Below are 15723 nucleotides of genomic sequence, written 5' to 3'. Positions count from 1 at the left end.
TGTTTCATTATTAACAAAGATTAGTTTTTATGACAGAATGACCCTTTTTGTTAGGACAGGTATACACTTGAAGAACATACAACTTATCTCCAAGACATAAATTAAAGTCTGGCTCCCTCTCAAAACAGACATGCTCAAGTCGAACTTTTCGACTTCAGCATTGCCCCCATTCAAGACATGCTGAAGTCGAAAGGTTCGACTTGAGCATGTCTTGATTGGGGGCAATTCAAGTCGCATTCAAGTCGAAGCATTTCTACCCGGATTGGCTCCCCTTTATAATAAGCTCCCTATTCACTTTCTCACGGATCATAAAAAAATTTCCTTTTTAAAATTATATTGCCGTATAAGATTCATGGCCCTTAGTAAGTTTTCATTCTACCAAAGTAAACAGTTTTGTATTGGATTTGAATTTGACATAAGTTTATCATACTTTTTATGATACAGTAAAACTCAGATACTGTGCTGGATTTAGGGCTAACGGTGTTGAGGAACAAACCCGATTGAGTTCTGCTCCGCTTTTGTTTGTTCACGACTGAGTGACCGCCGCTGTTAAACGATCTATCAACTACGTAAATTATCTACCATTAAAAGATCTTGTTCCTTATAAATATTTTAACTAATTATATTGAGTATTTATGCTTGTCTTCCGGTAATTACAATATCTTTTGGTTTTGCGATAAAATCCAGAAATCTAAATTTGATTTAGAAATAAATTTCTTGTCCTATACTTAATTACAAATCCGAGCGCTTCCAATAAATGAATTGTGCCCTCTACATTTTTTTATCACGTCCGAAAAGAATTATCTATAATCAAAATATCATCTAAATAGACGATTGACACAAGGTTTATATTTCTCGAATGGCGCATTACTGTTTTCAAATTTCTTGTAAAGAAGTATGGGCCAGTATTTAATTCAAAAGAAAGGAAGTAAATTCAAAATACTTTGCTTCATAGAAAAATCTAAAAATTTTCTATAAACATTGTCAATAAGAATCTGGTATGAGATTGTTGAGACGAACGCTTAAACGAGATAAAGGATCAAATCGAACTTCATACTTGAGGACGCTTATATTGCAAACATTGCTTTCGTCGCTTATCTTGAACGATTTCAAGTTTTTGCTGCACTGTAAAGTAAAAACCTATTGCCACTTCAGATAAGTGATGGGCAGGATTTTTTCATCCCCATTAGAAGTCTTTAATCAAGTTTGCACCCAAATTTGTTTTAAAAAATGAAAACCCTAAAATTCTTGAAAAATTGACGTGATAGAAGCATTTGATTTTCAGATTTGTATTTAGCAAATAAAATCTACATAGGAAACACATGCTCTCAGCCCAGGGACAGGTATCAATTTTCTTGTGGTTCTGTTTTGTATACCATTGATTGATAAAAGATTGTAATCTACCCACTCTTCGTACTTCTAAAACTATCGCATTTTCCGACAGTTCGGTTTCGGGTATTGCCGGGACTGATTTTGACGTGCTGATTGCCGATATGGATGTCCAGGCTGTTGGACTCGTTGTGAAGGACTCTATTATTGGCAGTTCATTTGAGTTCTGAAACCGTTGCTTAAAAGAGATGCATTTTTTCCGTCACCGAAGAGGTTGTTGAGTTGAAAGAATTGGAGAAAGGTTTTTCGAAATTATGTTTGATATTAATGTCGTTGCTTGTCTTTGCTAAGGATCTAGCCTTGGTGACCTTTTCAGATGGTTTTCCACCAAAAAGAAAAGTGTTCATGTAAGATTATTCCAAAATTACTGTTATAACATTGTATCGAAACTAGGTAAAATGACTTGACCAGAAGTTGTTTTCAGAAAACGTTAATGTACCTGCTTTACATTGAGAATCCTTAAAATGATCATCTCGTATATAATCGTCTCTCGTGTATAATATACAGGGTGATTTTTTTACTTGAAACTTTTAAATACTTTTTAAGTTTTCTAACTAGCCCTCAGCCCCACCCCCAGAGGGCGGTGTGGGGAAACCGATCTTAACATCAGTGTATGTACTCCTCAGAGTGATTAAATTGTGATTCATAGCATTTTTACATAGAGTGCCTATTTTTCGAGATATTTGAAAGTTTCAAGTTAAAAAATTCACCCTATATATATAAGGATTCAAGAAAGCATAATATAGAAGGTATAATATATAAAAGGATTTCTGTAAAATTTGCCCCCTCCCTCAGTTTTTATCAAATGTCTACGTTTGGAGACTCCCTGAACCCGAAAAACAGGTTTTTACAAATGTGCCTGTCTGTCGCGCTTTTGATTTTCCCATTCCCGAACCTAAATTATTATTGAAAAAACTAAGGATTCCGAGTAGTAAGTCCGAGAACTAGGCAGAAATATAATTAATTTTTAATTCACAAACTCACTAAAATTAAACGCTTAAAACTGGGCTACATGTTGGACGCCTCAAAACTAACTACTATCGCTCTAAAATACTTACTTTAAGTAGAAAAGTTTACTTATTTTCAGCTGTAAGAAAAATAAGCATACAAAGTCTGAAATTACCTAAGAGTGATGTTTAATGCAGAATCTGCAATTCAGGTGTTTAATAAATGTTAAAAAGGAGGGTACCGACTCTAAAATAAGGTAGAAGAACATTAACAGCTTGATTGCGATTATAAAATAATATTACACACGCACAAAACAGAAAGGTAATATTTACTTATCAAGAAATGTAGATGGTTTATTGTAACCATAACAGTATACACTGCTCATAATAAGAGAGTAAAAATGTGAAAATCACTTAGCATTTCGTAAATGGCACAATAAAATTAAGGTTAATTTAACGGTTATCCTTTAATAAAATAAACATCTATTCTCTGGTATTACATACTGTAAGAAATGTACAATCCACTGAACTGATATTAAAATAGTCGTGCGGTGGATATTACTGAAGGATCGGTACATGGTACCGATCTGATTAATTCGGTTAGTATGCCCCGAAAGTCGAAACAACGCAACCCATCCGCACTTACTACTGGGTGAATTCACGGCGGAATAGGCAATGGATGGACTGCATCACGTAAAAAACATTTCTTGTTGACATTTCTGTATCAGTCGTCACATTACACAATATTCCCACTTAGGAAGGAAGGGGTTTCATTAAAATTAACAAAATTTTGGTCGGTGCAACTTCTTCACAGATTGCGTACACTTGGGAGTTCATTGGAGTAGGACGTTCTTGTATTCCGTAACTGTTTCAGCTGACTTCTTTGGATGATTTAAGGTAAATCCCAGAGCTTTTGTTGCGTGCTGCGATGGCATGGGCGCATATTCTGAAGTCATTTCCAAGGTCCCCACCTGAATTACAAATGCATTTCGATATTATTTTACAAATCGCAACTCGTGTAATAGTCTAGTGGTTAAGACAATTGACTTGCGTGTTTAGTTTAATGCGTTCACCCCCCCCCCCTCCCCCGCACATTGAGTGCAAATTTTTAATTGTATTATAAGCGTTGTAAAACTAACAAATGTTGATTAATTATAAGTATAAACGAAAATATATGCTGTATAAACTATAAGTCTATCCCGTAAACGTAAGTTAGATATCTTTATATTATTCGTTGAGTGACACGATAATTCGTAATTGCAGTATCGAGAAACTGCAGAATAACGACTGGATTGGTAAACTCTACTGATCCGCAGGTCAGCATCACTTATGAATCGGTACTGGTAAACATCAATGATAGTCATATTTAGTTGCCTCTAATTGTAACGTTTACTGAACTGCTGTGTTGCCCATATACGTACTTGAAAGATTAATAGATTTAACTTGGTTTTCAGTAAAATATAAGGTTCTTTTTTCGGCGTGCACTATCAAGAAAATATTTCACTTAGAATGTTTTGATATACTAGTCTACACATCAAAAAAAATTTTTTGTTCATTTACTGACGCTATATTTTTCAATGCATTTTGGCCTGATAAACTTTAAAATCGCATTGAAAAAACTTTTAATGATTTAGATTTAGAAATTTTGTATATTTCTTGTCTTTTAAAACAATGCATTTTTTAATATTTCGGGTCATTGCACCTCAACTACCAAATCAATCAGGGAAAATGGCACTAATATTTGTTGCTGATTCAATGATCTTCACCTTGATACCTTTTGTAACCAAACTGGTCGTTTCTAGCTTGAAATATGGTTCATAGAGTAAAGCCATCATCAACATTTTCTTTTTTAAAAATTCATATTTCAAAACCCAATTCATACAAAAATATTGCAATGCGATTTTCAAGTTTAGCAGACCAAAATGCAATAGAAAAATATAGCGACGCTACATCTACAAAATGACCGTTAACTAGTGATACTAGAAAACATTTTTGTTTTTTAAATTTTAAGCATGTATTTGAATAATCAATTTGTACCAATTTGTTAGTAAAATTTACTAATTGATTAGTCAAAAATGAGATGCTTTCGAAAAGACGCGCATGTCCGTAACGCAAATGTTTATTTTTAAACATCACTTTAAATCGTTCTTTTAAATTGCACGGTAAGATTTATTTGTAATACTTGGTACTTATCGCAGCGAAGAAAAGAACTGTTAATTAAATAACGAAAGTTCAAACCCGGGACCCTTTTTTAAAAGCAAAAATCCTTTATTTTCCCTAAAATTGAGCTGGTGAACGACTGTAATCGCTTTTGCAATATGAAAAACTTATAAGATTTTCTCATATATTTATTATAAACTCACTCTTTCTCCGTTTTCATCGAAAATTGCGGGTAATTTATGTGAATTTCCAGGATAGCCTTTGTCTTCTTTAAAATCCACTCTCTCGCCTATTCTTGAAAGTCTGTTTGAGTAACTAAATAATCTTCTCTTTTTCTGCGTTAACGACTTTACAGTGGTTATGTTGAGAAATTGAGTTTACTGATTGAATTAGTTGAATTTTAACTACTTCAGATTTAGCGAGTACGTAATGAAAAAAAAACCAGCACATCCACAAGACTTTCAAATGAAAATAAGATAAAGAAATGTATAAGTTTGCAGTAAAATATTTTATTTTTAATTGATTTTGTCCCGCTTTTATGGTAACTACAAAACTTCAAAAAATGAATTGAATAAAGTTTTCAGGATAAATTGCTAGAAATGGTATATTCTTTTCTCCGGCCATCACTCAATATCGGTATATACATAAATAGATTCAATTATGTGACCGAAGTTCTCTCAGAATGCTTTCATTTCTTTAAATACAAGTGCGCTACTACCTTCGCACAGATTTTCTAAAAATATATAAAAACATAATAAAATTTGTGAAAAATGAAACAATCTGATGGTTTTCAACTTATTACCTCTTTGCGGGATATATTTTTCTATCAAACTAATTTTACGGATATATGCACCTTCGAGCGTTTTCGGGATCCCCAATCACAAGTCTGAAGTCAGATTTAAAAAATTCAAAATAACAGATTCAATATGACGAACAAGTTTTCAAAAAATTAATGGATTTTCATTAAAGTTGGCAAATGAGAGTCTTTGGGGTGCGTGATAACGAATCTTAAGTCCCCGAAAAACTGCAGGTTCCAAGTTTAATGAAAATCCATTAATATTTTATTCTATTTTATTCAATTCGTCGTTCAAAAATGAGTTCCTTCCTAAAAAAGAGCGATTTTCGAAATTTGTTCATTTATAACTATTTATAATTTTACACAATATTGGCCACCCAAGACTAAAATGACATTCAACGCCGTATATGAAGTGATTATCGAGCATTAAAATAATGAAATAGATTTATTTATCTTTCTTCTAAATATTTGACACCTTCTCATAGACCCGTTCGAAATTTATTATTGGTGCTGCAGAAATTTCGATACTAAAAAATAAATGTGCAAAATCATATTATACATACGAAATATTGACTTATTACCAGAAATTGGCATATTATAGTGAAGTTAAGAAGCTTCATGTAAAACATAAGGTTAATATTTATTTTCTTATTTACTATTCCTTGACAAGAATTAGAGGGGAATGCCCATTACCCAATGAATTATTAATAAGGACTTTAGATATTGATTTTCAATTTCACAAAATATCTGTTTGATACACAAAATTTCACTAAAAGCGTAATCTCTGCACTCGAGAGATGTGAGACAGATTTTGTTGCTAAACCCTCGAGTTGATGGATGCTCACAAGATGAACCTCCCGCATCGTGTAAATTGCATAACGCCGTTTATCCTTAATCATACGCCAAGCTCTACATTAAAATCTATATGAAAGACTGAACAGCACGTAAGAGCAGGTAAATCTGTTAGAATCGTACTCGAAACCCCCTGTCTGGAGTAATTAGTCGCTACATCGTGCTGTCTCATTCCAGCGAGTAGAGTCGTGCGATGCATTGAGTAATGGGTGGCGCGTACAATGAGCTCAGAATCACCATGTTGGCACTTATACCTACATTTTTCCATTACAAGAAGCGAGTTTTCAGCAATTACACAGCCTCTATTAATTATCGAGAATTACAAACAAGCTATCTCAACGTATCCATTGTCTACAAATAAAAATAAAAAACAGGCGTTAATAAATTATTTCTTTCGAAGTAAGTTTTGTTAAATACTTAAAACGAGTTTAGAGACCTCAAACAGTTGTGAAAACAACTGTGGAACAGGATGCGTCTATAAATTATCTTCTTGAAGTGCAGCATAATTTAACCTCACATGCATCATCAAAACTTTTTGAAATCCGGGAATTTCATTATTTAAGACTGCTTAAAGAAAATTTATAGTAAGTATATAAAGAATATATTGAACTGATCTATATTCCTTAAATTTTCGTAATTCATTGTAAAAAATGTCAATATTTTCTCGTCATTTACCGTTAATTTCCCATTGAAAGCTTCAATTGTCGATATATTTTAATAAATTAAATATCGCTGAAAAATTTGTATTATGTTAAATTAAAAGAGTTTTAAAAAACAGGGTGTCTAGGTACTCGAGAAAACGGGAAACCTTGGAATTCGTTAGGAATTTTGTGCAATGAGATAAATGCGGGAAGCATTCTTTTTTTTGATAACCAAAATTTCCAATTTAAACATTCTTTATTTTTTAAATACGTAAAATTAGAAGTCCTTCAGAATTAATAAAACTTCAAATAAATAAGTATCAAATTTAAAATGAATGAAGCTGATATTAAACAACAAAACAGAAAATTGAAAATTCTTGACATAAAAAACTAAGACCTAAAACATTAGAAATTGTAAAATAAAAATGGAAAAATAAAAAAAAAAATGTTCTCTTCCTCTAAAAGTCTTTAAATATTTATCCAATGGAAATGTCAGCACAAGGGTTAGACCTTTGAACTATTTGGTTGAAAATTTTTATTTTGTCGTGGAATATTAATTGTCTTGTTCCCGATTTATCTTGTTGGTTGAAAATGCATTTATTTTACTAAAAATTCCACTATTAGTTTGCACACTCCTTTGAATAAAAAAATTTGTTTGAAAATTCATTTATTTCGTTAAAGTCGCACATGTTTTCTTTTTAATAGAAAATTGACCTACTTGGCTTAAAAATTATTATCATGGTTGAAAATTAATCTTTTTTTTTTGTTAAAACTTCATTTATTTTATTAAAAATTTAACCATTTTTGTTAAAAATTCATGTTTTTCTTTTGTATATTTTAATTTAATTTGTCTAACATTTTAAATATTCGATTCTTGGATGACAACTACTCTTTTTTAGTTGAAAATTGATATATTTAGCTGAAAAATTGTATTCTTTGTGTTAAAATTTCCATTTTTTGGGTAAAGAAATTATATTTTTTGATGAAGATTTATATTTCCAGGTTAAAACTCAGCATCATTGTTGATGATTTAACTGATTTGCTTAGAATTCATTTTTTCTTAGTATTGATAACCTGTTTTCGATTGAAATTTTAAATATTGTTTGTGTGCAAATGTCAACACTTTCACTTTTCACTGAAAATAATTTTTTTGTTTAACCCAGATAAAATTTGAAAGTTTAATTGTTTTGGTAGAAAATTTTATTTTTTCTGTTTGAAAGGTTATTGTTGTAAGTGAAAATTAAAGGTGACTATTTACGTTTTAAAATTGATATTTTTGGATTAAAAACTGAATTATTTGATTGAAATTTCATGTATTCTACATATGTCTTACGTAATTAATAATTTTTTGAATTAAAGTTATTGATCTCTCGGGCGTAAGACTGTTTGTATACCTGAAAGGAGAATTCAGAGCGGCCAGAGAAAATAAAAAACTGGTCATGGAAAAGTCGGGAAATTTTTAAATCTGGATTTTGCAGCGATTCTGTGAAAGACATAGACTGCATTCTCATTTAAAATACCATCTGTTAGAATGCGGATACCTAGGCTAATCTAGGTGGAAAAACCTGTATGATATAATGTTTGGATTACGCCAAAAAATAGTTGGAAAGTACGGACAGTGTTATTTGCGATGGAAATACTATTCTCTTCCTATTTTATTATGGATGGTATAGTAATTATTATAATGACTAGAATTATCCGAATTATTAGGAGAATCGTTTAGATTATGCTGGGGTTACTACTTAGCATTTTCGGTATTAAACACCTTGCCATCGTGAGCGCACTAAATGCTATTGGTATGTAATGTGGCACGTTATTGGCACATAAACTTACAGCATTCGTAAATGTTTGGCTGTGTGCGTGCACGTGCATAATCAGGGAGATCCTATATCGGAATTTTATGGATGGAAGATAGATATAACATGAAGCTCACACAGTAATAACAATCGATCCCTTGAGGGTTATTTGTATAACTGTGTCGTTAATGAAATTGTATTATCGTCCACAAATATCTCTTTTCCATAGAATTATCTACTCAACCTGTTATTGTTTTTTCCTGCTATTTCCCTATATTCGTTATTTATGTATGCACATTGAGCGAGTCCGATTTATAATAATCTTGTCACTGCGAATTGAGAATGCTGGGTTCATTTTATGACATTGTATAGGATTTAACTGTAACAAATTTCTAAATATGTATAAACTGAAATTAATTTTCTTTATAATTAGTTTATCCCCTGTTTATATTTTGTAATATGATAGACAATTGTTATTACGTAATGCGTATGTTTCATTATATGATGATGATGTATTTTAATTATATCAGATTTGAAAAATGAATATTGTTAAAAATGATTTATAAAACCAACGGAAATGTTCGTTGTCATTAATTTTGGAAGAGAACTGAATGGGAACTTCAGGAAACAATATTGCAGGTTAAAGTTGTTTATTTAACAAATTTCTTTAGAGAATTAATTTTATTTCAGAAAAATATTCATCATGTAATTAATAATTGTATAATTGCCATTTTTTAAATAAATACGCTTTGAAGAGATTTTTAGAGAATAATTCAAGAAATTAAATCAGCCCCACAACATTTAGAGCATTAAGATTAAATAAGAATTGCAATTTTCACTAAGATTCACCTGCAGTTCTCTTCTAAAATTAGTTACAATTAATTTTGCAAATTATTTTTAACAATGCTCATTCTCCAACCTGAGGTAACGACATGAGAGCTCCAACGTAAGAACAGTTTCGGGGGTTGCCTCGCACTGGCCTTGCGATTAAATCAGTCTGTGCAAACGTAAACAGTGTTTTGTAAACTGGTGAGGACTCATTGTTGACGCGGCCACACACTGGCACACGGCTGTCATATACTAACACACGGCTGTGTAACTGCGTGGGCTAGCAGTTCTTGGAATTATTAAATCAATCGCTCATATATATGCGTTCTTGTGGGGTTACATCCTCAAAAATATCTTCAAATCAATTAAACTCTTGTAAATATTTGGTGCTATCCGCTGATGTACCGGCTTGACCTTTTACTACCTCTGACCCTTTCATCCTTTGCGTGCCTTAATGGCCTTGATTTCAAACAGTTAGGACTGTATCTGAAGTTATTCACATTGCGCATCTCTGGGCGCTACTGCACCATATTGGGTCCAGTTCAGAGACCATAAAATCTCTTGTGTGTTTACATGAAAAAACGTGTCCGATTCTGTGCGAACCAGATCCGAGGTCATCACAAAATAGAGATATGAGTGAATGGTTCTATACAATATGAGTGAAATATTGAAAGAAATTTAAGTCGTTATTCAGCCAATGGGGAATGAGTGAAAATTACAGAAAATGTACTAATAAAAAGTTTAAATTTTCCAAACGATTGCAATCCCGTTTTAAATAAATTTAAATTGTGAACTAATCATATTTTTATATTCTCATCATAATGAGAATTTTAAAAAGTTTATTATTTATTATATATATATATATACATTATAATTTATTATTTTATATTATATATTATCCATATTATCTATATTATTATCTATATTATTATCTTATATATTATTTTATATTATCTACTGAAAAAGCTACTGAATTAAATCCCATTTTGCGTTTAAATTATGCAGGATACGAAACAATTAAAAAAAAAATTGTTTCTCAGAAAGGATCTACAAAAATTAATTTTTGATTATTTTATCATTGGAATGTTATTTTTGATTTCACACATGAAAAATAAAATAAGATTTAAAAAAATTTAATTCTTGGAAAAACGCACAAGATACGATATAACGTTTCATGACGAAATTGTTCACCTAAAAAGGGCTGAAAATATGTTGTCAACCATTTTTTGATAGAAAGCAGTTTTCCTTTAAATCATGAAAAACAACATTGAAAACTAAAATCTTCAATTCATGGAGAAGATATAAGAATTACAAGTAATGGTTTTACGATCAAGGTATACGCATAAATTAGAGTCACAAATTTTCTCTTGTCTATTAACTATCGAAGATTTTTTTTATTCGTGAAAAAGGCTATTAAAAATAAGAGATCAAATTACAAAGAAATCTGACAGGATACAATAAAATATTTAAGTTCAAATTTTTTTGCCTAAACAAGTACGAGCGCGCAGTAAGCAAATTTTATAAATTCTAATTATTTAACTTTTCAAGTTCTCGTGTAAATTAATACCATAAACTTTGAAAAAGTTGATTAAGCATTGCAAATTTTGCAAACAACTGTTTTTTCCGTTTTTTCTAGAACGCAGTTTCATTATTTGTCAAAGTTCAAATGCTTGAGCTTGGAAATTGTCAATTTATAAATGCTGCATTTTCAAAGTATCTCATTTCTAAAAGTTTCACATTTTCTGTTGCATGTAAAACATATCTGTATTTTGAAGAATTACAAATAGAGAACTGTCCAGTTCGTATTGCATGCTTGAATTCGCAAACGTTTTGATACAAAAGGATTGAACTCTAAAATATTTACCTCTTAAACGCAACGAAATAACCAACTTCAAACGTCGCAATTTGAAATCGTGAAATTTTTTAAGTCTAATTGCTAAATTTTTACACAAATACTATGTTGCCCTTTCGGACTATTAAATGAAAACATGGATTGAGTTTTTTCCTTTTTCTTGATTGTCATATATCAGTTAATTTAACGTAAGGAAACTTAGGTAAATTTCAGTTTCCCTAAAATATTACTTCGCATCTCTATATTATTTAATATTATATATTTTGAATACCTTATGTAATGTATTTTCGATGCAATGTAATAACTGTGTTATGACATCAGAGCCTATTAAATATATAACTTTGTTACGCGAAAGTAGACTTTCTTGAAAAGCTGACACTTTTCATTCTTAATCTGACAGTTGAAGAGCAGAATCAAATTTGAATCTTCTTGTCGATCGATTTGCCAATTGATGATGAAGTTAAGCGTAAAATGCGGACAAAGTCTAACATGCACACCTAATTAAAATCAAAAGGCCTGCCAATCATAAAACGAATGGCTCATCTCGCGTTGCATATCGTGGAGTGAAGGGAAGATTGGCTCCTCCCGACCCCTCTGCCTCCTACGAAGCTAGCCATTACTATCATCCAACTAATCCTAGTGCACTTGCAAATACACAGACACAACACATAGTTAATAAACTGTAACAAAGAATCGGTAGAGTATATAAGCGTCATCGAGGATCATCTTCTCAGTTCGCTTTGGACTCTTCAGTCAAACAGCAATATGGATCACCTTCAGGTGGGTAAATCGTGAAACCAGAAAGTAACCCTCACTTTGCTAAAGCCCACTGGCATATTGGTTAAACATAGAAGTGACAAGTTTTGTTGACTCAATGGTTATGAGAGTTTATCTGGCTAGTGGTTTCTCTCCACTTAACGGAAGTTCAGTGCTATATCGTAAAATGGGACTTTTGAACGTGACTTGCGGATGTGAGAAAGCTTATACAAAATAAAGATTTGACTGCCATACAAAATTTTTTGTTTGAATGATGAAAAAGGTTTGATGTAAATGCAGCATGAAACCAAAAAATTCCCTTGACAATGAATTCACAAAATTTACATTCTGAAGGAGTTCGAAATTGGTGTCTTACAAAAAATATTTCTTTGACTGAAAAATTTGAATTGCTATAATACTAAGATAGCCTCGAAACATTATTTATCGCGATTGCCTAAAGGTCGAAATTAATGATCTCTCAAATTACAGAAACAAAATATTTATAAATAAATAAAAAATAAAATAAACTACAATATTTACATCATTTGAAGCTTAGGGATCATGCACAAATTATGTAAGAACTTTTTCTCAATAATTACCACGCCACCCCTTTATCCATGTAAAATACCGTAAGATTTTGTCTAACTTTCATACCCAATAAAACATATTAGTAAGATTTGATAAACTGGGGGAGTAAGCATAGATAGGAATTCTGTTAATTAAATAAACGAGAAAACTTGTTGAACTTAAATTTAGAAAAGAAAATGTGTAATTACAAAGTACCGCTATATGAGGTAATTTTCGGAGAGATGGGGTAAATTTGGACAAAATTTTGTCGAAAATTCAATTCAATTCAATTTAAGTGTTTTTTTAAAACTCTTTTGTCTGGTATACAAATTTAACATTTTTGGTGACATTTTTGATTGATTAAAATACCTTTTATGTTTGAAAATTCGACACTTTTGTTACAAATTCTTCCTTTTTGGTTTACAAAGTAAACTATTTTGTTAAAAGATCAATAAATCAGCAATGTGAATGAAATGGTCTCGGATAACATCGGAGCTCGAGACAATTTTTTTACAACTTAAAAATTAAAAATAAATACTAAAAAATATTTATTTTGAACAGTAGACAAAAAAACTTAACATCAATTGAGTTAATTGATCATTTTAGTTAAATAACGCTTTTTCTGGTTGAAAATTTCACTACTTTCTTGAAAATTAATTTTTTCAACTGAAAATATATAACTATCCATTTTTAGTTAAAAATTTGTCTTTTTTAGTTGAATATTCATGTATTTCGTTGTAATTCAAAATGTTTGATATTTTATTTTTAAAACTTTGTAGAAAATTAATCTTCTTTGATGGACATTCATCATTATTATTTTTAGTTGAAAATTGATTTCCTTGGCTTAAACATTAAACTATTTTATTTAAAATTCATGTGTTTTGTTAAAAATTTATCTTTTTTATATAAATTAGGTATTTTGTTCAAAGTTTGTCATTTTAGTTAAAAATGAACATGTTTGGTTAAAAATTTTGTTTGTTAATTAAAAATTAAATTTTTTTCAGCATAAAATTTAACGATTCTATTAATAATTGAAAATTTATCATTTCCAGTTGAAAATTCATGTCTTCGTTGAGAATGCCTTTTTGGGTAGAAAATTCATGTTTATAATTCGAAAATTTGACCATTTTTTAATTTTTAATTTGTAATATAGTTTCGATAACTTCAAATTGATCTCTTTTCGTGGAAACTTCATGTTACTAAAAGTCTTTAAAATAAGTTTCGAAATAAAAATTTTTCTTTACTCCTATTATTTTTCTCTAAATTGGAATTTTAAGACAGCCATGTGAGATTTGCCCTTTAAATCAGACAAAAAACATTGCAGTTATATCTCGATCACAAGCCTTCGAAAATGAAGCATTATACATTTAAAGCACTGAATAAGAGGGCTACATACCTCATATACAAGAAAAACTCGCACATTGACTTTTTTGACAGACTTTAAATCTTTTTTAAGGTTTTGTTTTTATTATCTTAAAGCTTGTTGGTCAGTTTCGTTTTGTAAACGTATTTACAATATTACCCATTTTTGCATGTTTTTTGATAAAATTTTCATATTACAACTTAAAAAGAAAAAATTCTCTATATCTGTTTCTAAACAAGTGTTATGAATTCAGTTAAAAAAAATCTTAGGTGCTTGGAAGTGTACAATATGAAATTGAAAGTCTTTAGTGATTTACAATTAATAAATAATCGAGAATTACAAAAAAATTTAAATATGTCCGTTTAACGTATTTAAGTATTAAAGAGTAAAAAGAAAAAAAATAATCGTTAAAAAAAGACCTTACAAATTGAGCCTTTTAAACTTAAAGTCTTACAAAACAGACCTTGCTAAGAATTGGAAATATTTCAATACAAAAAGTTTGCTTTCATAATTTTCCATTCCAGTAAATCCTAAAAAATATATAAAAAGAATATGAAAGTATCTGAGCAAAATGTCAAATTTATTTGATGGAAAATTTATATTTGATGCTCTGAAAATCTAGAAGAGTGTTCTTATCCCAACAATATATTACATGATTATATAACTCCTTGACCAATAGATAGTGCTTAGAAATTTTAAAGAATAATCATTTTAGATACATAATTTAATTTTGCAGGAACAAAATATTGAATTCAAAGAAGCATGTAAAAAGCTAGGTTCTTTTGGTAGGGAGATTTTAATTTTACTGCAAGGGGATAAATAGTTTAAAAAAGATAGAGCATTGTAAATCATGAAGTAGATAGGGGCGGCTTTGGTCAGCCAATCGGTTGGAAGTGATGCATTCCGCACACAAATTGATTAAAAGGGGTTCGTACTCGTGCTGGCAAAAGCTTCAGGATGCCATCCAATTACGATTTATGCACTCGCCAAAAGTGTCAAAAATATTATTGTGACCCTAAATACTTGAGTATTGAAATTCTGTTATCCATGACCAACTACCTCAGTGGATAGCGTGAATACTTGTAATTTTACTTCATGTGCTTTTTTACTTAAAAAATATAGATTTTTAAATATTGGTAGATTAATTTAATTTTTTTGAGACCGTAGATTGAGCTAATTAATTTTCACTTTACTTTTTCATAAGGCACAAATAAATGATGAAAATGTCAAGATTCTTATTTAAGTGTGTTGTAACACATTTGTAGTATCTTTTCTTCAAGAAAAACGGAAACTTTATCTTGTTGATACTATTTATTGGCTTGAATAATTTTTCAACCAATTTTTCAACAAGATCTTTAATTTTGTTGTTAGTTCACGAGCCTAGTCTTGGCGCTCTCATTTGTCAGCAGTAGTGTTTTCGGTGGACTTCTTCCGAATGGTGGAGCTGGAGGTTATCAGTATAACCGACCATCAGGTGGTGTCGGATTTGGTAGCGACAGGTCTGGAGGATTTGGTGGAAGGCCTTCAACGTCCTACGGAACACCAGGAGTAGGTGGCGGCGGTGGTTTTGGTGCAGCAATTGGAGGCGCTGGGTTTGGTGGCATTCCTTCTGGGTCATATGGAACCCCAGGTTTTAATTCAGGTGCTGGAGGATACCAAGGAAGTGGTGGTTACCAGGGAGTGGTCGGATACCAAGGAGGGTATCAAGGAGAAGGGGGCTATCAAGGAAGCAACGGCGTTGACAATGGCAGAGTAAGTAGTAATTAATAATAATAA

General features: G+C 31.0%; 1 protein-coding gene across 1 annotated transcript in view; it reads left to right on the top strand.

Annotated features, from left to right (window-relative positions):
• Positions 1–12000: 12000 nt before the first annotated feature.
• The window catches only part of LOC117172075 (pro-resilin-like), a 23106-nt gene continuing 19383 nt past the window's right edge, over positions 12001–15723 (top strand). The window contains exons 1-2 of the mRNA XM_033359830.1: positions 12001–12041; positions 15319–15699. Coding sequence (XP_033215721.1) covers positions 12027–12041; positions 15319–15699 — 396 coding nt within the window. The 5' untranslated portion in view covers positions 12001–12026. The remainder of the gene's footprint in view (positions 12042–15318; positions 15700–15723) is intronic.

This window comes from Belonocnema kinseyi, chromosome 4 (assembly GCF_010883055.1).
Source record: "Belonocnema kinseyi isolate 2016_QV_RU_SX_M_011 chromosome 4, B_treatae_v1, whole genome shotgun sequence".
Taxonomy (NCBI): domain Eukaryota; kingdom Metazoa; phylum Arthropoda; class Insecta; order Hymenoptera; family Cynipidae; genus Belonocnema; species Belonocnema kinseyi.
The sequence above is the reverse complement of the archived record's forward strand: the minus strand, read 5'-3'. Positions and strand labels throughout refer to the sequence as shown.